The 24703-nt window shown below is 42.8% G+C and overlaps 1 protein-coding gene across 4 annotated transcripts; it reads right to left on the minus strand.

Annotated features, from left to right (window-relative positions):
- Positions 1–943: 943 nt before the first annotated feature.
- Brd8 (bromodomain containing 8) lies at positions 944–24611 on the minus strand. 4 transcript variants are annotated; one of them, XM_052741851.1, is made up of 22 exons: positions 24485–24611; positions 23365–23461; positions 17492–17561; positions 15656–15705; positions 15354–15476; positions 14266–14346; positions 14090–14154; positions 12265–12401; positions 11598–11816; positions 11029–11173; positions 9563–9775; positions 8888–9168; positions 8140–8592; positions 7781–7874; positions 7535–7581; positions 6563–6777; positions 6075–6167; positions 5660–5728; positions 4822–4999; positions 3904–4008; positions 3439–3483; positions 944–1323 (listed from the first exon to the last, which is right to left on the minus strand). In XM_052741851.1, exons 1-22 carry the CDS (start codon positions 24501–24503, stop codon positions 1264–1266), a joined length of 2859 nt encoding a protein of 952 aa, XP_052597811.1. In that variant the 5' UTR covers positions 24504–24611; the 3' UTR covers positions 944–1263. The 4 variants fall into 4 exon arrangements, with proteins under 4 accessions (XP_052597811.1, XP_052597810.1, XP_052597813.1 ...); XM_052741850.1 differs by having other exon boundaries at positions 14090–14166; XM_052741853.1 differs by lacking the exon at positions 11598–11816.
- Between the last annotated feature and the right edge of the window lie 92 nt (positions 24612–24703).

A 24703-nucleotide genomic window follows, 5' to 3' on the forward strand; every position in this document is an offset into this window, starting at 1 on the left:
AAGAATGCACATGCCACTGTGTGTGTGGAGGTCACAGGAGTCAGTTCTTTCCTCCCACCATGTGGTTTCCGGGATCAAACTCAGGTGGTCAGGCATGGTAGCAGGTACCTGGTGAACCTACTGAGACGTCATGCAAGCCCCACCAATATAGTGTTGAGACAAAGCCTCCCTCCCTCCCCTCTGTAGTCCAGGCTGGCCTCAAACTGTCAGCTATCCTCTTGCCTCAGTTTCCCAAGTGCTAGGATTACTGGTATGAGCCACCATGTTGTTTTTCCCCAGCACTGGAGATTGCCAAGGACACTAGCCAAGAGCTGTACAGTTATACTACCATAATACATTCCTATCCCTAAACTTTCTCTCAGAGATTAACCTTCACACAAATAAATTTAGCAATGACTTTTTGTTGTTGTTTTTAAGCACTTTTAGCCCAGTGTGGCACACACACCTATAATCCAAGCTACTGGGGAAGTTGAAATTAGAGGATTTTGAGCTCTAGGCTAACCTTGTCTCTCTCTCTCTCTCACACACACACACACACACACACACACAAATTATTGTACAAGAGTTCTACCTATAGAAATAACGATAACACAGGCAAAGACAGTCCCAGCACAACCCATTCCTGACATACTCTGCTGCCTTTGTCCATGCTCTAATCCCCAAGGAATTGTATGAACTAGATCCTGAAAACCTTAACATTTTCCAAATATTCAAGAAAAGCCCAATCCAACAGCCCTATTGCACAATTAGTTCTTTTAAAAACACTAATTATGAGTTAGACTTGGTTACTCACCTCTTCTCAGGTGCAGCGGGCAGCTTCTAAGACCACTTCTCAGCTCTAACAATCTTAGCCCACATAATTAGTTATCATGGTGAAGAAAACACATTTCAAACACAAAGGACACACCAAAGGCCAGAGTTTTCCTTCTGTTTGTTATATACACACGCTTCACAGGTTTATTTTTAAAAAAAAGTCTGTACACTTCACAAGACAGTACAAATTGGCTACAATCCGCTAGCTACACATTAGGGCATTAACACAACCCATGATTTTTGCCCTAAAACGGGCAACTGTGCTACTCCAACTCTCTGAAAAGAGATTTTCTCAACTCATGGCATCTGGCCCAGGCACCTTCTCTTCTGGGCCCATACTGCTTCTCAGCCTTTTGACTAAGATCAAGTGTGGACCTGAGCCCACAAGCCCCAAGCTATATCTTGTTTATTCCTAGTTCAGGTTCAGCTCAAAGAGGGAACTCTGAGGCTTCACTTCTTCATCTTCATATCTGCTTCAATGGCACAGCGGCGTCCCCTGGTTCCCCCATCCTAGACAACACCAAAGGAAGGAAGGAAGGAAACATGAGTGAGCTGGTAACACGTTAAGAGACAACACACAACAGGAATGCTGGGAATTTGACTTCTTGGGGGAAAGAATCTATAGAGACTACCAAAGGGATGAAGTGGAAAGGATTTTCTGTTTTCCCAGAGTAGCTAAAAGAACACCTGATATTGTGAGTGGAACTGTAAGACAGTGCTTTCTCATGTCAATACAAAGGTCTTCAAATTCACCTGGGGTCCCACAGAATGACTATCATCCCACCCAGCCCCGAACTGTGTGTAAAGAACAGGTAGTGAAAATGAGAGGTGAGAGAGGCAGAAAGGGCAGTGGGGAGTGAGGTTCTTGGCTAACATACCTGTCCAGTTGCTGGTCCCTATAAGAAAGGCCTTTCCTGCAGACTGACCCTGGCACTAGTTCCCTAGCACCTCCTGACAGATGTTCTCCATGAGATCAGGACAATCAGGCTTCTTTCCATCTGCTGCTCTCTCCCTGCAGCCCAGCTCCTTCCTCTTGTGCAAAACTTTGCTGTCTTCGATAGATAAAAGATCCTATTAACTGGCCTTGCAATAGCCAGCCACTTGAATGAGGATCGAGAGTCACTGTTGCAGGCCAATAACAAAGAATAGCGATCACAGTGTTCTGTTTGTGGTACAGGTCTATAGGCAAGATGAACTAGTGAACACTTTTGCTGGGCCGGACCATTTCTGCATTTCTAATATGCAAGGATTAAAAAATTTTTAGAACATAAATTGCCAATAGCCAACAGTAAGAATAGAAATAACACCTTGCATTTGTGTAACATTTTAATTTTTTTTAAAGTTAGCTTCATAACTTAGTTTATCCTCACAACATCCCTGTGAGGTAGGCTAAATAGGTATCTCAATCTTATTCTTTCTTCTTCCTTTTTTAAAAGACTTATTTTCATTTAATGGGTATGAATGTTTTGCCTGCATGTGTATACGTGCACCACAAGTGTGCAGTGCCTGTGGAGGCCGGAAAAGGGCTTTGGATTCCTTGAAACTGGAATTAGAGGCAGTATGAGCTACCATGTGGTTGCTGGACACTCAACCCAGATCCTCTCCAAGAATAGCCAGAGTTCTTAACTTCTGAGCACCCCTCTAGTCCTCCCTCCTGCTCCCTGTGGAGACGGGGTCTTAGTCCATAGCCTAGGCATGCCTTGATCCTCCTGCACTCAACTCATTAGTACTTCTACCGTAGGTGAAAGAACAAGGCCTTCAAAGGTATCCAATGATCTTAAGACCATGTAGGTTTCCAGCATGCTTTCCCTTACTTCACTGCTCTACCATGAACAGAGTTAGTCATTTACTTTATGGAGCAGAAAATAAAAGCCTTTAGGCTAGATCTATTATGTTCACCTGTAATCCCACCAGCTATTATTGTATCCAGTGGTCACTGCTAGCGGGATCTTTAAAACCACTTTTAATGAATTATCACTACTGTATGTGATGTGTGTGCAGGAGCACATATGCCATGGTGCACAGGTGGAGTGCAGAGGACAACTCTGTGGAGTTAGTACTCTCCTTCCACTTTCACTGGGGTCTGGGGATCAAATTCAGGTCACCAGACTTCCATGGCAAGTGCCTTGACCACTGGAATCTTTAGCTTAGTTTTACTGAGGGTTTGTGTGTCAAGTCTCTCAGTTTAGTTAGGAGGAAGTGGAAGGTGTGTTAAAAATCTGCCAACACAAGGACACTGCTGAAAAGCCAACATCAGCTGCTGCCCTGAGCTATCTTCCACTTGTAACTAAAGAATTGGTAAAAGGTGGAAGTGAGAAATAAGGAGCAGGTGCATCCGAGAGACTTTTACCCCAAGAACACTTCTGGTTTCAGTGCAGCCATCTTATAGTCAGTCCCTTCCCAGCGACAGACACCCCCACCCCCCACGCTCCCTGACACACACGCATACACACACACATGCAAAGAGACCAGAATGCAGAAGAAAAGAGTTTCTTATTCAATGGATAAACAGAATTTCAAGACATTGCCACAGTCTGCATGTTGGATTTCCCTCTGCCACCCAGGCCCAGCAGGAGCTAAGAATCTTTCTGCCAACATCACCCCGTGCAGCCATTCAATACTTACAAAGAGAGAGAGAAGGAAGGCAGGAGAGCCCATGGGGACACTGTCCTGTTAGAGGACAAACAAATACTGATCAGGTTCCACAGAAACTCTCAGCCACAAGCACCCCAAACCTAAGGACAGAGGCAAAAGCACCACACACACAGCACAAAGACAAAAATGTAAAACTCGAGAACAAGAGGAAAGATCCCACAGCCATCCGCCATAGGACTCCAGAACAGGAGCTAAGTCACCAGCTGCTGGGAGCTACTTCACCCCCACCCTGACAGCACTCTCCTAGAGGGTTAATAATTCGCTCACTCGCCCCAACTTTCTCCCATGTCAGTCACAGCAGCTTTCCACAGCTAGACAGGAGCAAGCCCCCACCGTTCTAACATCTATTTGCATACCACTGGCTTGCAGAAGGTTAGCAATAGCAGAGTAACTTAAGTTCTCTGGGTGTTTTAGACTTCATTTCTGTCTCCTTACCTTCTCTGAAGCATCTTGTTTTCGGGTAGAATCTCTCCCCCGAAGACTTTTAGCACTGATTCCAGACTCAGATGTTTGCATAATCAACTGTGTGGCCAAGAATTGCTGTAGGGAGAAGAAAAAAAGCTTGGCCACAAAGATCCGATTAAGTAGGAAAGGACCAACAAACTTCAGGTTTTGTGACTATAACTTATATAGTATCTTCTATTCAATACTTTTTGGCTTACTAAAAGGCTTAATTCTAACTGTTCCTAAATAATTTAGAAGTGAAAAGTAGCTTTTAAATAAAATAAACCAAAGACCTTTCTTTCAGCAATTCAAGTCACTTGGCATACTTAACAAAGATACACTGGTCCTCCAAGGTCAACATCCTAAAGGTGTGTGGTGATACAACTGTAAGACTCAAGTGGACTTCTGATGATAAATAGGGATCATGTACTCTTTTGGTACATGTGCCACAAAATTTTATGTAACTAAAAATGACATTAACCCCTTAAAAACTAACTTGAAAACTTCAGAGGGAGCTAGGGATATAGCTTAGCTGGAACAGTGCTTGTCTGCCACACATGAAGCCCTCCCTGGGCTTAATTCCTAACATGAATAAATTGGGTGTGGTGGGGATATGATGTAGCTCAGTGGTACAGTATCTGTGCAGACCCTGGAAGCACTGGTTTAGATCCCTAGCAACAAGAGCAAAATAGCAGCAGCAACAAAAACCTTCAAAGACTGGATTCATTTGCCCAAGAAAGACAGAATTTCTACCATATTTCTTCCATTAAACCAATAAAACCTATACAACTTCAGTAAGAAAAAAAATTACTTATCTGTGTTCCTGATGCCTATTACAAACAAAAGTCATCAATATGAATTCTTCCCTTTACTTCATCCCTACTGAAACAAAAATGAGCCTCAATGTACCTGGATCTGTTCCAGGACATCTCTTTGCATTTCTACTGCCATGTGATACACATCATGGTCTGAGCTGTTATACATAACAGCATTCTGAAACATCAGCATGATGTCACGCTGAAACTCGGCTGTGCTGCGGATCAGTCCATTTTCAATGTTTTTCTTAATTGTTGACAAATCCATAGGTCTAAAAAATAAATAAATAAATAAACAGGGCTAATTGGCTGGGGAGGAGGAGGATTCACTTGGATTTCTGAATATAGTATCACTATATAGTCCTGTTCACATATACCTTCAGTATCAGCTACCAAGATTTAAATGCCAACCCATTATCCCAAAGCATGTACTCAATTCCCCCCAAAAGCCAATCTGCATAATAGGCATCAAGAAAAGTAGTGAAAAGTGTTAATTCTTTTGGACTATTAATGGTAAATAGCCACTGCAACGGTCAGTTTAACACTAATCCTACTGTTTAACAATCTCGGCACATGTGAGGAAGAGGCAGGGATTACTCACTCTCTGTGACTTTGAGGCTGGCTTGGTCTACAGAGTTCCAGGCCAACCAAGGCTATATATAATGAGACCCTGTCTCAAAACAAAACACTTGCTGGGCGGTGGTGACACATGCCTTTAATCCCAGTACCCCAGAGGCAGAGGCAGGCCTGGTCTACAGAGCAAGATCCAGGACAGGCACCAAAACTACACAGAGAAACCCTGTCTCAAAAAATCAAAACCAAAACCAAAAACAAAAAAACCCACTCTTACTTTAAATGTACTACCTAATGCAGAACTTCACTTACGTCTACACAAATTCGAAGTCAGGCATGTTAGCTGGACCACGGCTTACCTCTGCACAATGCTATGATAGCCAGGTGCTATGTCGTCTGTAACAGGTTGCAGGAACACATTGGCATACCTGTCCAAAAAGAACAGATTTGTTATTCACTTATTCTCCTGAAGCAAAAGGAGAGAATTTACTCTATGCAACAGAGGGTATGTAGACCCAACACCAACATACGTAGTCTCATGGCTTACGCAAATATTTATTTTTTTTAAAGATTTATTATATATATATATACAGTGTTCTGTGTGCATGTACACCCACAGACCAGAAGAGGGCACCAGATCTCATTACAGATGGTTCTGAGCCACCATGTGGTTGCTAGGAATTGAACTCAGGACCTCTGGAAGAACAAGCCATTTCTCCAGCCCCCTCAAATATTTCTTAAGCCAACAACGAGGGGCTGGCAATGTCTGCTTACCTATGATTTGCTGCAGCCCTCCACACAAGCATAATGGCTTTCTTCCATATTTTCTGAGCCTGAATTGCTTCTTGATCTTCACTGCACACAGAGCTGAAATAGACACAGGAGTGCTACTAAGCATAAGGAGAAAAACCAAGTCCTACTTCTCTCCAACTATTTGTTCAAGCCAAGAAAGGGAAAATAACAAGTAAAATTAAGGCTAGGGATGTGGCTCTATGGTAGAATGCTTGCCTAGCAGTCAAAAGTTCAATGCCCCCAAACACCAAAAACAGCCACTCACACCCACACACTGTGGGGAGTGAGGAGGCATGGCTGTTCACACCTATAATCTGCCTGTAATCCCAGCACTTGGGAGACAGAAGCAAAAGGATGAGGAGTTCAAGATCACCCTCAGCTATGTAGCATGAACTACGTAGCATGAACCAGCCTGGGGTACATGAGACCATGTCTCAAAATGTAAAAAAGAAGGAATCACAGATACTCACAACTGTGAGGAGGCAGGGCTGCTTGGGATAGAGTCTGCCAGCGTGTGTGACTGCAGTGTGGCATTATGGATACTAAAGCCATCATCACTTTCGCTCACAGGGGGTTCATTATCCATCTCAGACAAATAGCCTTCTCCTTGATCCTCTTCCTTGGGCTCTTCTAGGCTAGCTACCTCACTGACTCCATCTTCTTCTTCCTCCTCACCCGGAGCATCCTTAGACAGAGTGTGCATTAGTCAACAAATGCAAGCAGAGCTACCTAGTACCGCATTATTAAATGAGATATCTGTTTTGGGTTAGATCAGCTCTAGAAATGGCCTCACACTTTTTTTTTTTGCTGAGCCCTCTATCACTTATACTACCCTCTACTTAACTGACTAAGTAAGGTAAAGTAATTTAGAACCTGGACAAAGAATAAAGCCCAGGATCTTTTTTAAAGGAAGGAAAAATAAAAAAGCTACTTACTTAAGACTAAGCTAAGAGGCGTTCCTTCTTTCCCCTGGCTCTTGAGAGGAACTCTGACCCTGGGTACAAAGTTATCGAGAATCATTTTATTTCATGTCTTTGCTGATGGAGCAAGCTCACCTCACATTACTTTAAATCTGTTCCTACTACTTTAGTGATTCTAAGATAAAACCCAATAATTCTCTTTCAATAGTCTAAACGGTAACCTGACTCCCCACACGTTCTTCCTGGCACCTCTAGTCACTCTCAGTCATTCCGGATGTACCAAACTTCTTTGTGCACTATCCACAGAGAAACTATGTGATCTTCACAACTCTCCTAGGGAAGTGCACGCTGCTGCTATAGTACTCCCATTAGGCCAGACTGTCTACTACAGCTTTTACTCATCCAACTCCCTACCAGTTTTACGAAAAAGATAAAGATGAATTTACTAAAATTCATTTAATAGATAGCAGTGTGGGAAAATCTAATCATATGACAAGAAGAATAAAGAAAAGTCTGAAATACCTTTATCTGGCTTCCAAAAATAGTCCCTGATTCTTCTTTCAATGGGTCTGCAGAGGAGAGAAAGACTCCCTGAAGATTTGTGCCTTAGCTTCCCCTTCCTGTGACCACGAGCCTTCCCTGAAACTCTCCTTTCTTTCCATGCTGTCCTGGCCTACTCCTCTACTTGCCCACAACCCACAAACCCTGAGAAGCCAAAGGAAGAGATTTCAAGTTAGATACAGTTCAAAGTTCCTATCCTTTACTTACCTGACATTTCAAACTTGTGTTGAGTCTCTGCCTCTAAAGGATCTTCAATAGGATTTGAGCCATGTGATGGAGACAACATGCTTTCAGGGGATGCCTGAAGATCAAAAAAGAGTAAGTATCCTAATTACTAAGAAATTGTTATAGCTCCCACAATTTTACTCTCCAACGATTATAAGACCATAGAAGAAATCATCTAGTATCTTAACGATTGCCTTGGCAGGATAGGGTGAATATAATACTAGTTGGCAGCCTGTGGCTTTGGGTATGTGCAACATGCCAAGACTCAGGAATTTAAGAGCCTAAGTTGCCTAAGTCATACCCTCCTCCTCCTCTCTTCCCACCCCAGTCATATTAACTACCTCTGTCTTCACAGTTGAAAGTGGCATCTCATCGCCTTTCCCACTGAGACCATCTGTTTCACCAATCTCTCCAGCTGCAGAACTTCTAGGTTCTTCATCTAAGTCTTGACTCCTGAGTTCTGGTGGCTCCATACTTGAGACTGGACCGACTCCAGCTACTATCTCAGCCCCTGACATGCTTGGCTCTGGCTCTGCAGGTTCCACCTTAATCTCCACACCTGACTCCCTGATGTCTACCAGTTCATGGATTCCTTTGTTTTCGGTTTCCTCAAAGTCGAGTCTCTCTTGTTTGACTGTCATCTCTGGTGCTGGAAGAGGGACTGGCTTGTCCCGCTCCTGCTGGATAGGGTGCTCCCAGGGGCCAGGCAGGGACTGAGGGTCATCGTTTTCTTCACAGAATGATAGTGCTGCTTCTACAGCTGCCACATCCAGCACTTCAGGGTGATCATCAACCTGTCCCACAAGACACAAACTGTTGAGAACACAGAAAGAGCCCCCCGAGTCCCTCAGGGTAACAGGAGAGAATCAGATGCTGAATCTAAAGCAGCTCTCTCCACCTTTACCGAAGTTTAGTGGGAACAACACTTGTGGGATGGCAGGGAAGATAAGCAGTACGTCAGACTACAAAGATGAAAATGGGCAAAAGAACAAGTCATCATTCCAACTAAGAAAATCAAAGAAAGGAGGAAGAGGGTGGTCTGTGTAGTACTACACAGGGAGACTTTTTAGGATTTTGCTAAGTAGTTACCTTGTCTTCAATGATGGCAATAATATCTCCAACTGTTTCAAAGTCCAACTCTTCACCTGTGTAAGACACAGCAATATCCATCTTCTCTGCCAAATCTAAATCTTCCTTCCCATCTATGCTTGGAGCCTTTGATCCACCAGGCGCCTCTGCTACTCCTGATCGGAAACACTCTTCTTTGATAGAATTAATGATCATGGAGATTTCACTGCTATCCATGGAAACAGTCACAGTATGTGGATCCCCCACAGCTTCCAGGGGAACACAGCTGTCAGGCTGACTCACTGATTAACAACAGGAAGAAAAAAAGCAACTCAGAAGCTTATCCATTATTAAATGACCACCCGGAGATCACACCAGAGCTGTAGACACTTACGGTCAGACACACTTAAGGTCAAAAACTCACTTCTGCCCATGTTTTCTTCTCCCTCATTTTTACAAATGTAAGTACAAAGTAAGGTGAGAATACAGTCTCAAGCCTGCTTATATGTCTACACTTAACCTTCCCCACCCAACTCCTAAAATAGACACCCACTTCTACCCTTGTTTTTCGAAGGATAAAGATGACGTGTCTGTGGAGAAGAGCAGGGAGGTGTGTGGGGGAGATGAGCTCTTGGTCACCCTGCTCTAGCTGACGTCGGGTGCGGTGGCTGCTCAGGGCGTGGGTCAGGGACGAACCTGGAGCTACACTGTCAGGAGTGGAGACAGCCGGAGCAGAGGACGGTGCTGGCAGCGCAGGCATCATGACAAGGGTGGCCTGGGACACAGACTCTACAGGGGGTGCTGGCACAAGTTTAACTGGAGGCTCACTGGCAGCAGTAGTGAAGGAGGGAAGAGGAGTGGAGAACTGTGTAGGGCCAGCTTCTAAAAGCCGGGAGAGAGTGGGGGCACCTGACAGACAAAGAGGACACAAAATGAGGAAAGAAAGCACGTGAGCAAGAAGCAACAGGCACTCTAGGACTCAATCAAAGAACGAAAGTCACTCCTGGTCGATAAACTCATAACCACACCCTACCTTCTTTAACCTCACCTTTCTGCAAGCTAGGAATGAACCAAGTGCCAGACTATACACTGTATACATTAAAAATGGGGAGTTGTTTTCTCTGAGGAAAAATGAGCAGTCACCAACAATAAAATAAAATGACTGGTACGACAGGCAAGAGGCGGAGGAAGAAAAGAGAGTTCCATGGCTACAAAGCAAAAATCCTGGACAGCCTGAGCTGTCCTGAAAACAAAAAAAGGAAGGAAAAGGAAATTGAGAGGAAACCTTGCCACTTCTGCTGAAGCTCGGCACACTGTATACCACCCAAGCTAACTTCAATCAAATGCCAATTGTTTTGATTTAGGGGTGTTTATTTTGGGTTTTTGAGACAGGGTTTTTCTGTGTAGCTCTGGCTGTCCTGGAACTTGCTCTGTAGACCAGGCTGGCCTCGAACTCACAGAGATCTGCCTGCCTCTGCCTCCCAAGTGCTGGGATTAAAGGCATACGCCACCATACTCTGCCCAATCTCTAATGTTTACGGTATTAGTATTCTTGCTTCACATTTCCTGTTATTTACTCCTTAACACATCCCTGAAGTATCTCTGTCACCATTATAAAACAGGAAGCCAAGTCTCAATAGTCAAGCTGCCTGTCCAATGTCACAAAACCAACAGTACGGTGGATCTAAGATTCAAACCAGGTCTCTAGTTCCAAATCCCTTTCCCCTATTTTATAATCTCCAGGTTCTCTAATATTTTTTCACAATGTTGCAAAAACTAATATTTGCCACCATTAATAAAATAGAAAACTAAGTTTCAATAGTTGTCTATTCAAGGTCACAAAATCAACAGTCTGAGCCCAGATCTCTGGTTCTACATCTCTTTCCCCTATTTCACCCCAGGGATCTCAGGAATCCTTTTACATTTTGTAAGGCACAGAGAAATAGCTTCACTATTAACTTTACTGTTCCTTTTTATTATCACCTATAATGAGGTCAATTAGAGCAATCAATAATTTATTTTGGAACGGATCAATAATTTCAAACACTATGCTGTTTAATAGAAAAACTAGCTCCAAAGCAAAGTCTAAAAACTGTAATTGGGCCTTACTATATGGTAACTATTCTCTTTGATGGCCATGAAAAGCGTGCGCAGTAACTTACCTGAGGCAGCAGGGGAGGCTGCAACAGTACTGGTTGTTGGCTGCATCTCCCCACCATGTATCATGGGAAGAACCCCGCCTACCTCCAGGAGCACACCTGTGCTGTTCAGATGGCCAGAAGCCACAGACATCTCACTCTCATTTACCTACCAGGGAAGAACAGAGGTGAAGGCTATACTCAAGCTTTTCCACTACCACTTCCCAAAAACAAAAACAAAAACGCGCTCCAGTGCTCAAACAAACTTGTTCAAACCAAAACTTAGTGTCCACAAAAATCATTCAAGATAGAAGGGAAACTCTAAACTACAATGTTCAGAACTTAAGTGACAAGAGCTCTCTGGGGGAAGAAAACCACAAATAATTATCATTCAGATACCTCAGGATCCAAGGACCAACTTAGTGCATCTTTTAGGAGTTAACCTTTAACTAGGACATTGCTGTTTTTTGTTTGTTTGTTTGTTTGTTTTGCTTGTGTTTTTGTTTTTCCCCAGGTCATATTTTAGGGCCCAGGCATTCCCTTCCAAGTACTAAATCACCACAGCTCTCAAACACCCACAGAAGTCTCCATACCAGTCTGGGGCTAGTAGGCAGGAGGCTGCCCTTCTTCAAGAGCTCTGACAGCAGAGGGGAGGGGGGTGGAGTTGCTTTCTGTCCAAGCATCTTTTTCTGGGGTGAATCATCTGTTACTGGGGTCATGGGGGCTTCTAAGGGTGCAGAGCCTGGAGGAAGGGTGTCAGGAATCCCAGGAAACGAGGTGACTGGGGTACTCGGCAAAGTCCCAGGGGTTACCTAAGAGACAACAGAGAACCTTTATCTGACTTCTCAAACTACGGAAGGTTCCCTACTAATCTGGATGGGTTAGTGTGTCTATTATTTTATTAGTTCTGAATGGAAATACCCAGAAACCATCTATACTTCTTTCTCTTCCACTCACTGCAACCCACAACCCAATCATTCCATCCAACCTCCTTATTTTCAAACTCCTCAAAACACTATTACTACTTTATTTATAAAGAAATGGTCTCTTTCTTGAGCAGAAATTTCAGAAGACTAAATACATTTACAAATAATTCACATAGTCCTTTACCTATCTCTCAAAAAGTAAAATCCTCCATGCTTTTAGGTCCACCTGTACAATCTTTAGCATTCAGATCAAGAGAAGTAGCTTCTAGGCAACAAGTGGTTTCCCATTATCAGCTCTTTGCAAATCAACGTCAATAAATGCCAACAGACTTACCCCAGAGGTAGCCTCTTCCATAGTGGTTGGAGTCAAGTCTCCAAGTGGATAATCACCTCCTGGGGAGGCAGAATCTATAGGTGAGCGGACCATCACAGTTGGCAGCCTTCGAGGAGGTGTTTTGACTGCTTGCCGAGCTAGAACATAAGCAAACAGAGACCAAATCTTCAGGACTAAATAAGTGAAACCAGCTACTAGTATATCCTAAAGAAACGTTATGAGTCTAGATTAGAAGTTTTATTACTTTCTTTAGCTTAATTTTTCAAACCAAGGGCAATTCTCACATTAAACAAAATAACTACTTAACTATTTCAAAGGTCCTCGTTGTAGTAAATGGTTTACATACTTCTCAATGTCTTCTCCAGCAACTTAAGAGTCTGCTTTTAAAAAGCGGAAAAGACCTCACTGGTTCACACCATGTAGTCTATCTTACAGTTGCAAACACTGAATTTTCTCCCCCCCATCTCATCTCCCAAGGCTCACTGAGATGAATTTTTGATCCCACCTCCTTCCTGGATCCACTTCCCAAATTCTGGAATTACAGGCATTCACCACTATATCTGGCTTTCCTTTTTTTTTTTTTTCTTTTCTTTTGGAGACAGGGTCTCACAATGTAGCACTAGCTAGCCTGGAACCCACTCTGTAAGGTGGACTGGCTCACAGAGATCCGCCTGCCCCAGCCTCCCAAATGCTGGATTAAAGACGTACACCACCACACCCAGCTCCGTATTTGGCTTTTTTTTTATTGGCCTCTAAGTTCTAAAACCTTAATTAAGGCCAATGAGATGGTTCAGTGGGTAAAAGCTCATGCTACTAAGACCAGTTCAATTTCTGGGACCCACCTAGTGGGAGAAGAGAATGGACTTCCACAACTTGTCTTCTGATTTGTACATACACGGCACTCACCTGTGCCCCCCACCAACAAACCAATAAAAATAAAAAAATAAAAAATTTAAAAAGTAAAAACATAAAACCTATACTATGTTCAGCATATCATCATCAAGCTTATGAGTCCTATAAGTAAACTGGAGATCTAGACTATAAAGAGACCTCGTTTTCTAAGTATTTCTTCTCAGAGACTAATGGATGATTTATTCTGGTAGAAAAAAAGATAACAAGAACTATTCTTTTCTTTTTAGTTGTTTGTTGGTGCTACAGACTAAGCCTCATCCATGCAAGGTCAGTGTTTTAGGACTGGGCTCCATCCTTTACTCAGATGCCTTGTTTTATGAGGCTTCTGTGCACACGCAAACAGTAAATCTATACTTTTCTCCTGTTGACTGCCAGTTTGCTCCCCAAATTCAAAAATACTGAAACTTTAGAGAGTGAGGGAAAGTTTTAACTGCCCTACAATTCTGGCAGATCAGTCAGGAGCCTAAAACATTTTGCTTATCTGGAGTCTACAACTAGGCAATCATGGGACAAGACAAAACCAGTTATGGGAAACATGAAGGATGAAAGAACTTAACAGGTGTAGGTTTCTGGTAACTTCCAAAGCCAACCAGTACAGTAGAATTCCTTTTGATAAAAGCCTGTTTACTTAATGTCACCTGGAGGTCTAACTTTAGGGGGCATGTACAAGGCCCTCAGGTCAATCCCTAGCAGAGAAAACAAAAAAAGAATGTTTTTTGGGGAAAAAAAGAGACATGATAAATTTTGCAAGCACATTTAAACTAACAGACGATGTATTATAAAATAATCAACAACTACGTTTCCACAGTGGAGCGAGCGGTCACCACACTCATCTCCCAGGCCAGCCAGCCAACTGTCACCAGGGCGCAGCACTGCATGACCCAGTGGCAGCGGAGGACTGGACGCGGCTTACCCTGGTAGGCAGCATCTGTGGCCTTCCTTTTCACTTCAGCCTCTTCCTCCTCCAATTTCTTTTTCCTAAAGAAGGAACTGAGTTATGTTAGCAGGCTCCAGCTCTTCCCCATGGTTCACACTGCCTTCACAAAAAACGCTTTTGGCCAACTGGCACAGAGCACAGATGGAACCTACATTGCAATGTCATTGCAAAGCTCATCCAGCCTGCTGTCCATGTGTCCAGCTTGAATTAGTTCTGCATCTCTTTTTAGCCGCCTATAAAAAAGAAAGAGACAGACTGCAGTTCTCTTTATGATTTTTTTTTAGTTTGTAAGCTTTTTTTTGAGACAGTGTCTCCCTCTGTAGCCCTGTCTTGGTCTCCCGAGGAAAGCACTGGGATTACAAGCATAAGCTACCATACTGTTTTTTAAAAACTAGAGTGTGTGTGTGTGTGTGTGTGTGTGTGTGTGTGTGTGTGTGGGTGTACACAAATACAGGTGGACACATTCTACAGCACATGAGGTCAAAGGACAAATGTGGGGGACTGGTTCTCTCCTTCCACCTTGACTCAAGCAGGGTCCCTTTCATTTCTGCCACTGGGTTGCCTAGTCACCATCTACTATAAACTCCCACATCCAGAGCTTTTTACACGAGTTCACGGGCTCAAACGCAGGCTGTCAGACTTGTACAGTAAGCGCTTTTATCTGCTGAACAATCTCCATGACTCCTGTTTTCTAAGCAAAAACCTTGCTAAGTGGTCCAGGCTGGCCTGAACTTGTGGTCTCAAGTGAGCTTTCCATTTCAACCTCCTGAGTTCAACACCCAGCCTTAATTACGTTTCTTTTTCTTTTCTTTTTTCTGAGACAAAGTTTCTCTGTGTAGCTCTGGTTGTCCCAAAACTCACTTTGTAAGACTAGGCTGGGCTTGAACTCACAGAGATCGCCTCCTCTGCCTCCCAAGTACTGGGATTAGAGGCATGCGCCACCACAGCCTGGCTTAACTAAATTTCCTAATCTGCTATTTTGAAAACTTTTATGGGAGCTGGAGAGATGGCTCAGAGGTTAAGAGCACTGGCTGCTCTTCCAAAGGACCTGGGTTCAATTCCCAGCACTCACATGACAGTTTACAACTGTCTATAATTCCAGTTCAAGGGGATCTGGCATCCTCACGCAGACATACATGCAGGTAAAACCACAATGCACATTAAAAAAAAAAAAATCTTAAAGAAGTCAGTTCTTGATTTCTTTCCAAACTACCCCCTCCCCAAGTCATGTGATAACTACCTGTATCTCTCCTGTGTTTCCTTTATCACTTTCTTGAGTTCCTCAACTCTCTCAGCAGTCAATTTCCGAACAATAACATCTTCAACAGTTTCTACCACTTCTCCTTTTTCACCCCGTTTCCGTCTGTGGAAAGTCAAACAACAATAAATCCGAGTTTCAGTGAGAGGACATTTGTATTCTTTGAGCCTTTTCTACCACTGAACCATAAGTACTATCAGCTCTACTTCTCTCACCCAATTAAGATGCATTTCCATAGTGAACACTTCCCAACTAAACAGATGTGTACCTGGGTTCATACTCACTTTGGAGTCTCAGTAGTCTCTAAGAGCTCCGAATACTGAGAAGCACAATGCTATAGGAAAAAAAATGAAAATGTGATAAGCAAGCTTGGAAAGAAACAAGATTTCCAAGTGTCAACAATTAGAATAAGACTAATGAAGAAAGCTATTCAAGATTGTGTGGTTTATGCCGGGCGGTGGTGGCGCACGCCTTTAATCCCAGCACTCGGGAGGCAGAGCCAGGCGGATCTCTGTGAGTTCGAGGCCAGCCTGGACTACCAAGTGAGTCCCAGGAAAGGCGCAAAGCTACACAGAGAAACCCTGTCTCGAAAAACCAAAAAAAAAAAAAAGATTGTGTGGTTTAGCTGGTCCTGGTAGGAGGCAGAAGCAAGGGATCTGAGTTCAAGGCTAGCCTGGTGTACATTGTGAGTTCTAGGACTGCCAAGGACACATAGTGAGATACACACACTACTACTACCACCACTAAATAAAAATCAGAAAAAAGTTTGTAATACTTTTTTGCATACATATATATAACCAGATTAGCAAACAGTGGGGAAAAAGAAAAATGGTATTTTCTTTTGTTTTCAATTTTTAAAATATTTTCAAATATTTTAAATTTTTTTGTTTTGAGACAGGGTTTCTTTGTGTTCTTTGGCTATCCTGGAACTCACTCTGTAGGAACAGGCTAGACTCAAACTCACAGAGATCCTCCCATCACCCAAGTGCTGGGGTTAAAGGTGTGCACCACCACCAGCCAGCTAAGTTTCTTATTTTTATTAAATTTAAAATTTTATTTTTATTAAATTTAAAATACCTAAATATTTAATTTTTAATTATAAATATTTTAAAATATTTTTTAAATATTTTTAAAAATATTTTTACTTAAAAATTTATTTTTTATTTATATCTCCATATATGAGCCCTCAGAGGCCAGAGAAGGTACTGAATGCCCAGAGTCTGGAGTTACAAGTATTTGCAAGACACCGGATAAGGTGCTAGGAACCAAACCCAAGTGCTCTGCAAGAGTGTTAGGTTCTCTTAACCACTGAACCTTCTTTCCATTCCCTTTACTTTTTTTTTTTAAATGTGTGGTGTGTCTGTGTTCATATGCTCATACATATGTGTGGGTGCATGTACATGTGTGAGTACATGCATGTGGATACTTAAGATTAACTCTGGGAGGCCGGGCGGTGGTGGCGCACGCCTTTAATCCCAGCACTCGGGAGGCAGAGGCAGGCGGATCTCTGTGAGTTCGAGGCCAGCCTGGGCTACCAAGTGAGTTCCAGGAAAGGCGCAAAGCTACACAGAGAAACCCTGTCTCGAAAAACAAAAAAAAAAAAAAAAGATTAACTCTGGGAGTCTTACTCAATCAGTCTTTACCTTATTCTTTGCAGTACGGTCTCTCAAAGAAACTAGATCTTGTGTCAACCGTCTAGAAAGTCAGCTTGCCCCAAGGAATTCTTACTGCCTTTGCATTCCAAATACTATAACAACTGGTGGGCTGCCATACCTTCTTGGCATGTAAGGAGGTTTAAGTATCAAACTCCAGTCTCTGCTTCTACAGTCAATACTTGAACCACTGAGCCACCTCCCCAGCTAGGATTTCTTTTGGTTTTCCTGAGACAGGGTTTTGCTATGTAGCCCTGGCTGGCTTGAAACTGAGCACGTAAACCGGGCTGGTCTCACACATGTTCATATACGCGTGCCTATCTCCCAACTGCTAAAGTTACAGGCATGCACCACGACACCCAGCCTCTAGCACTGTCAGTTATTCCCTGCTTCATGAAAGGCAGAGCATGGTAGATAACCAACTTCATCTCCCAACGAGTGTAAAAGAACATCTGATGGGTAACTTACTTTTTGAGAAAACCAGTCTGGAGGCCGGCCAGGTTCTGCAAAAGGCTTGATTGCTCTGCTAACCGATACCCTACAAAATAAGAAAAGCCTTATTATATACCAAACAGGAAAAATACAGGTGGCAGAGGTATGCTGAATTCAAAGTTTAGGGTTTATAGATCACATTAGAATAAAGAATTGTCACAGGACTATTTTAGAATACCTTCCCTTTATCATTAACGATTTGCTTTTCAGTGCTGAGAATGAAACAGAGGTTCACTCACACACATCAGCTAAGTGCTCCAGAGTTAATAGCTCTAGGTCTGGAATACCTGACAATGGAAAATGACACAACTAGGTAAAGAGCAATTCATGGGCTCTTGAAATAGCCCAATAGGTAAAGGCACTAGCTGGCAAGGCTGATGATCTGAACTCCATTCCCAAAATCTACAGAGTAGAAGAAGAAATATCAGCTTCTACAATTTGTTCTCTGACCCCCACATCATGCACAGTGGCATTCAAACACCTATATACACATACATGCACAATAAATTAAAATGCAATACAAAATCTTTAAATTCTAGAAAAAAAATCTTTAAATGTATCCAGAGTCTCACATATGTAGGCAAATACTATATAACCAGTCTATATCCCCAGCCTGGATTAACTCTGTTTTTTTTTTTTAAAGATTTATTTATTTTATGTATATGAGTGCTCTATCAACTTTATGCCAGAAAAGGGCATCAGATCCCATTATAGATGGCTGTGAGCCACCATGTGGTTGCTGGGAATTGAACTCACGACCTCTGGAAGAGCAGCCAGTGCTCATAAACACTGAGCCATCTCTCCAGCCCACTTACAGATTTTTAAAATTAGCTCTTTGGCCACTCTCCCTTGAACCAGTACCCATATCTGGTATATCTCACTTTCTGACTCTTTTTTGAGAAGCCCACACCCCTGCTCTCATCTTTCCTTCTGAGCCACTTTCTCTCTTAACCCTCATTATGAAACTGTATTTAAATACCTTTATTAACACTTAACTGTTTTTTAAAACCTGCTCTTAAAAGCTCACAACTTTTTTTTTAAAAAAAGAATTTTTTTTAAACTTTATTTTATGTGCATTGGTGTGAAGGTGTCAGATCCCCTGGAAATGGAATTACAGACAGTTGTGAGCTGCCATGTGGGTGCTGGGAATTGAACCCGGGTCCTCTGGAAGAGCAGCTAGTGCTCTTAACCAATGGGCCATCTCTCCAGCCCCAAAAGCTCACAATTTTTTGTTTGTTTTTTGGAGACAGGGTTTCTCTGTGTAGCCCTGGCTGTCCTGGAACTCGCTTTGTAGACCAGGCTGGCCTCAAACTCAGAGATCTACTCGCCTCAGAATTTTGAGTGCTGGGATTAAAAGCATACATCAGCCATTTAAACTTTATGAAGTATTTTTCACAGTATACAATGTATGCTTATAATTCTAACAAATATGAGGAGGCTGAGACAGGAGGGCTATCACAAATTTGAGGTTAGCCTGAGCTACATAATGAGTATCAGACCAGCCAGAACTAAATAACAAGACCCTGTTGTTGCTGCCCCCATCCCACCCTCCCCCCAAAAGCAGCTGGGTATTGGTCTACACGGCTGACCAGGGAGCCAGGGCTACAAAGTGAAACCCCATGCCAAAATAAACCAAAGCAAACCAATCTCCTAAGAGCATTACCTATCAATCAGGCAGGCCCTGTAAATATGCTAAACCTTTTATATCTTCCTGACAGAGGAAAAACTAAACACTAGACCATACCTGTAATCAAAGTAACAACATCAACAAAGGCAAGTTATGGTCACTGAATTAAAAGACAGGAGCCAATCTATGTACAACTTTCTGTAATCAAAATATTATCTAGCTGGGCTGGGAGGTAGTGGTGCATTCCTTTAATCCCAGCACTCAAGAAACAGAGGTAGGTAGATGGATCTCTGTGAGTTTGAGGCCAGCCTGGTCTACAGAATTCCAAGATAGTCAGGGCTATTATAAACACACAAACACACACACACACACACACAAATCTTGAGGACAAAATCAGATGATCTGAAGCTATATGGAGATTTAGAGGCTAACAACAAAAACAAATCTTTATAACCAACTAAAGACATTTCAGTAAGACTTCTTCTGACTTCCAAAAGCACTAGGCAAGCACACGGTACACATGCATGCATGCATGCATGCAGGCAGGCAAAACACAGATACACACAAAATAATGGCAATAAAAAAATTTAATAGTAAAGGCCAACAAACAAAAAAGCAAAATAAGTATTTTCACAGCCGATTCTCAAGCAAAGCAACAGAAGAAATTAAACTGGTATTATTAGAATTAAAGACTTTTGGCTGAGCCTGGTGACTCACACCTTTAATCCTATCACCCAGAGAGGCAGGCATATTTCGGTGAGGTCAAGGCCAGTCTGGTCAATACAGTGAGTTCCGGACAGCCAGGGCTATATAGAAAGGTCCTGCCTTGGAAAAATTTTCCCAAAACTTTTGTGTTGTAAACAATACCAATCAAAACAGTGTAAAGACAGTTGGAGACATAGCTCAGCAGTTAAGATCATTGGCTACTCTTCCAGAGGACCTTGGTTCAATCCCCAGCACCTACTTGGGTGGCTCAAAACCATCTGTTACTCCAATTCTGGGAATCTCACATCCTTTTCTAGCATACACATATGTTAGATATATACAAGCAGGCAAAACTCATACACATGAAAAATAAATAATTAAAAATTGTTTCTTATAAAAGTGTAAAGACAGCTGGGCGTTGGTGGCGCACGCCTTTAATCCCAGCACTGGGAGGCAGAGCCAGGCGGATCTCTGTGAGTTCGAGGCCAGCCTGGGCTACCAAGTGAGCTCCAGGAAGGGCGCAAAGCTACACAGAGAAACCCTGCCTCGAAAAACCAAAAAAAAAAAAAAAAGTGTAAAGACAATATGCAGATAGGAGAAATAGTTGCTAACTGTCAAAGGATCAGCCTCCAGATTAGAGCTATAGAATTTTTGTTTGTTTTGTTTTGTTTTTGAGACAGGGTTTCTCTGTGTAGCTTTGCGCCTTTCCTGGATCTCTCTCTGTAGACCAGGCTGGCCTAGAACTCACAAAGATCCACCTGCCTCTGCCTCCCAAGTGCTGGGATTAAAGGCGTGCGCCACCACCGCCCGGCTGAGCTATAGGATTCTAATACAAAGAATTATAATGCAATTACAGAAAGAAATCAACTAAACAAAAATGGACAAAAAACTGAGCATAAATTTCTCCACAAATATACAATGCCTATATAACCACATGCAAATATACTCATTACTGCACAGTTCATCAGAGAAATACATATCAAAACCACAATAAGGAACTAGAGATGGTGGCTCAAATTTGAAATTCCAGGCTAGAAGGCTGAAAAAGGGAATCACTGAGACTTCTAGGCCAGCTTGGACTACATATACAGAATCTTTCTTTAAAAAAAAAAAAAAAAAGCCGGGCGGTGGTGGCACACGCCTTTAATCCCAGCACTCGGGAGGCAGAGCCAGGCGGATCTCTGTGAGTTCGAGGCCAGCCTGGGCTACCAAGTGAGTCCCAGGAAAGGCGCAAAGCTGCACAGAGAAACCCTGTCTCGAAAAACCAAAAAAAAAAAAAAAAAAAAAAAAAAAAAAAGGGTATGAGCTTGACTCCCAGCACTCAGGAGGCAGAGGCAGGAGGATCTCTGTGAGTTCGAGGCCAGCCTGATCTAAAAGAGTTCCAGGACAGTCAGCCAGGGCTTTACAGAGAAACCTTGTCTAAAAAAAAAAAAAAAAGTAGAATATGTTGGCTCGGTTCATTTACAGTTCATACTGGTAAAGACACTTGTTACCAAACCTGATGATCTGAGTTTGATCCCCAGAATCCACAAGGTGGAATGAAAGAAACAAATCCTGCAAGCTGTCTTCTGATCTCCACACCTTATACACATGCACGCATACAAACACACAAATAAATATAAAAAAATCCATAATGAGCTATGACTTTATACTTACTAGTATGGCTACAATAAAGGACAGGAAAATTGTGAAGCAGATAAAAAACTGCAGGTGACGGGGATACAGCTTAGCTGGTAGAGCGCTGGCCTAGCATTCATGAGACCTTGGTTTGATCCGTACCACAAAAGCTGGGCCTCATAGTATATGCCTGTAATCAGCATTGGGGGTAGGGGGTGGGTGAGTAGAGGCAGGATCCGGAGTTCAAGGTCATCCCAGGCTACATAGGGAGGCATCTGAAGTTAGCTTAGCTTAAAAAATTAATAAGGCTTGAATAAGGTTGTGGTGACACAAGCCAGTAGAATATGCTGGAGAAGGAGCAGACAGCCTGGGCTATACTTTTTTACTGGGCATGGCAGCACATTCCTTTAATCCTAGCACTCAGAAGCCAGAGGCAAGAGGATCTCTAAATTTGAGGCTAGCGTGGTCTATAGAGTGAGACTCCGTCTTAAAAAAAAAAAAAAAAAGTTTGATGGCTGAAGGTGTAATAAGATGGCAGACAGCATGCACAAAGCCCTGAGTTCCACCCCCAACACCTCTACTCTCCAAAATTTGTGGCGGGTGATGAAGAGATGGCTCTTAGAACCCAAATTCTGTTCTAGGAACCTATGTCAGATGTCTTACAATTGCCTGGAACTCTAACACTCCAGGGGATCTGATGTCCTCTTCTGGCTCCCAAGGAATCCTACACTCATGTGCCCATATCCCCACTCGAACACACACATAAACCTACATAATTTTTAAAATAACATATTAAAGAAAATGATTTGGCAGTTCCTCAAAAAAAGTTAGACCTGGAGTTAGTTACCACATGACCCAGAGACTCTACTACTTGGGTGGAAACTCAGGAGAACTGAAGACACCATCCACAAAGACCTTGTTCACATCTATCCCAAGGTGGAAAGCCAGTATCAGGTAATGAATATGCAGTTGTCTGTCCATAGCCAAGAGATGTGCATTCTTGGAATTACTCAGCCTACACTGGACACTATAGTCACTTCTAAAAACAAAAAAATTGTCTGTACTGAACATGTACAGACTTTATTCCCTAAATCAGTGGCTCTCAAGCTTCCTAATGCTGAGACCCTTTAATACAGTTCCTCTCAGGCTGTGGTGACCCCCAACCATAAAATTATTTTCGTTGCTACTTCACAAGTGCAATGTTGCTATTGTTATGAATCATAATGTAAATATTTTTGGAAATAGAAGTTTGCCAATGGTCATAACCTACTGGTTCAGAACCTCTGCCCTAAACCATTAACACGCAATTTCATTGTATTAGAGATAATTTGGAGTATTCAAAAGGATATGTGTTGGTGACATGCAAATATGAGGCATCTTATGTAAAGGAATTGAGCCATCACCATATTTATAACCTCAAGAGTCTTGGAACCAATTCTCCATGGATATGGAAGGAATGATTCATACTATTATCTGGCCAATACTAGAAAAGAAGTATTAATATATGTTACATGTGAATAAATCTTGAAAGTGCTATGCTAACTGACTAAGATAAAATTAAAAGTTCTAAAATTAGATCGCAGGGATGGCTGCACAACTTTGTGAAAATAGGAAAAAAACTGCCAAAGTTTTCACTTTCAGGGGACTTATTTTATGCTATGTGATTTGTACTTTGGTAAAGCTGACTACTATATAAAGTTAGCTTGATGGTCCATGGCTCTAATTCCAGCACTGGGAAGGCAGAGGCAGGCAATCTCTGAGTTCAGGCCAACCTGGTCTACAGTGTGAGTTCTAAGATAGCCAGGGCAACATAAAGAAACCCTGTCTCAAAAACAAAAAACAAACAAACAAAAAAAAACAGTCATACAGCCCAAGGAATCAAACATCTTAGATTTCTTACCAGTTCTGATCTCCACTCCTCATAACAGAAGATGCTAAACACAACTTCTCTCGGATGGACCATGGCTCTGTTGGGCCAGTACTCAGCAGCTTGTGCTCTGGGAATAAAGAAGGCTTAGAAACGATCACTGAGCTAGTTCTAAGTCCCAGAACAGCTAAAAGTCTGATATAAAATAATATCCCAGGCTGAGTGTGCAGTATTAACCCTGGTTCTCAGGAAACAGAAGCGAGCTGACTTCTGTGAGTGTGAGGCTTGCCTGGTCTGCATAGTGAGTTTCAGGCCAGCCAGGGTCAGTCACACAGTAAAACCCTATCTCAAAACAAATAAATCTCAATCTTGTTCGAACAATGTGAACCACTACCATTAATTATTTATTATCACCAAATCTTGATTTTTCACCATTCCAACGAAATATCACTACTGGCCAGCATAACTGTTTTCTGAATACTCATTTATAGAACACTTTATTTGTTGAAATGCCATGGCTTTAAGTTCTGCTCTCAAATATCGGCAGTTATTACGTTAAAAAAAAAAAAAAGTTCTTGTTAAAGACCCAGTTTTACAACTTTACTCCAAAGTGAACGCAAGCTTATTTCCCAAGATTCCCAGCGGCCACCGGCTCCTCCTGCCCGCCTCCTTCTTTGCATAAAGTTGTTTACATCTCAGCCCCTCCCCCCCCAACTGTCGGATACAAGACAGTTCGTCGGTAAAACTGAAAAAAAAAAAATGGCTGAAATACGTGAAACGCATTTCCCCCGGTGGCAGAAAACGCCCACAGTTAACAGAGCTCATTCCGATTGCTTCCCACAGCTTGGTTCGAAAAACAACTGAGCCGCAGGCCACTCGATACTGCCTTTGTTTACCCTAGAGATCTGCCCCAGAGAGCGCCTCGCAGCACACAAAGGCTTCCACGGCTGCTTCTCTCCAGCCTCGGTTTCACCCCTACACTGGTCAGACCCCGGGCAGCGGCCCTGAGCGAGCCCCCATGGAAGGCAGACGTCGGGAGACCTTGCGCTCTCTGACAACCCACTCCTCCCGCTCCAATCGTGCCTGACGAAAATGGGATGCCTAGCCTCGACTCTGCAAAGGCCTTGAACGCAAAAGCGGCTCCGATACTCACTGCCTGTCCCAGTCGCCATTTTGGCTTCGACGTCTTCAACGCAAGCGCAAGATGCGGGGAACTCTGGGAAATACGGTACCAGCGTCTGTTCGCGGTGCCCCCTGGGTAATGTGGGTGGGTCCGCCTAGGGAAATTTTTTTTTTTTTTTTAACTAACAAAGGACAAGGGACAGCAGCTGAAGCCTCAGGAAAGAAACGTCTAGATCTAGAGATAAAGAGT

This window comes from Peromyscus californicus, unplaced genomic scaffold (genome assembly GCF_007827085.1).
Source record: "Peromyscus californicus insignis strain IS unplaced genomic scaffold, ASM782708v3 Scaffold_17__1_contigs__length_78620276, whole genome shotgun sequence".
NCBI classification, from domain to species: domain Eukaryota; kingdom Metazoa; phylum Chordata; class Mammalia; order Rodentia; family Cricetidae; genus Peromyscus; species Peromyscus californicus.

Bases quoted from the DNA above. Each gene is read 5' to 3' on its own strand.
- Brd8 (XM_052741850.1), bottom strand. The intron at 8,593-8,887 runs GTAACTACTTAG...CTTGTGGGACAG, and splicing joins TTGCCATCATTGAAGACAAG to GTTGATGATCACCCTGAAGT. The intron at 7,875-8,139 runs GTAGTTAATATG...TTTGATCTTCAG, and splicing joins TTTCAACTGTGAAGACAGAG to GCATCCCCTGAAAGCATGTT.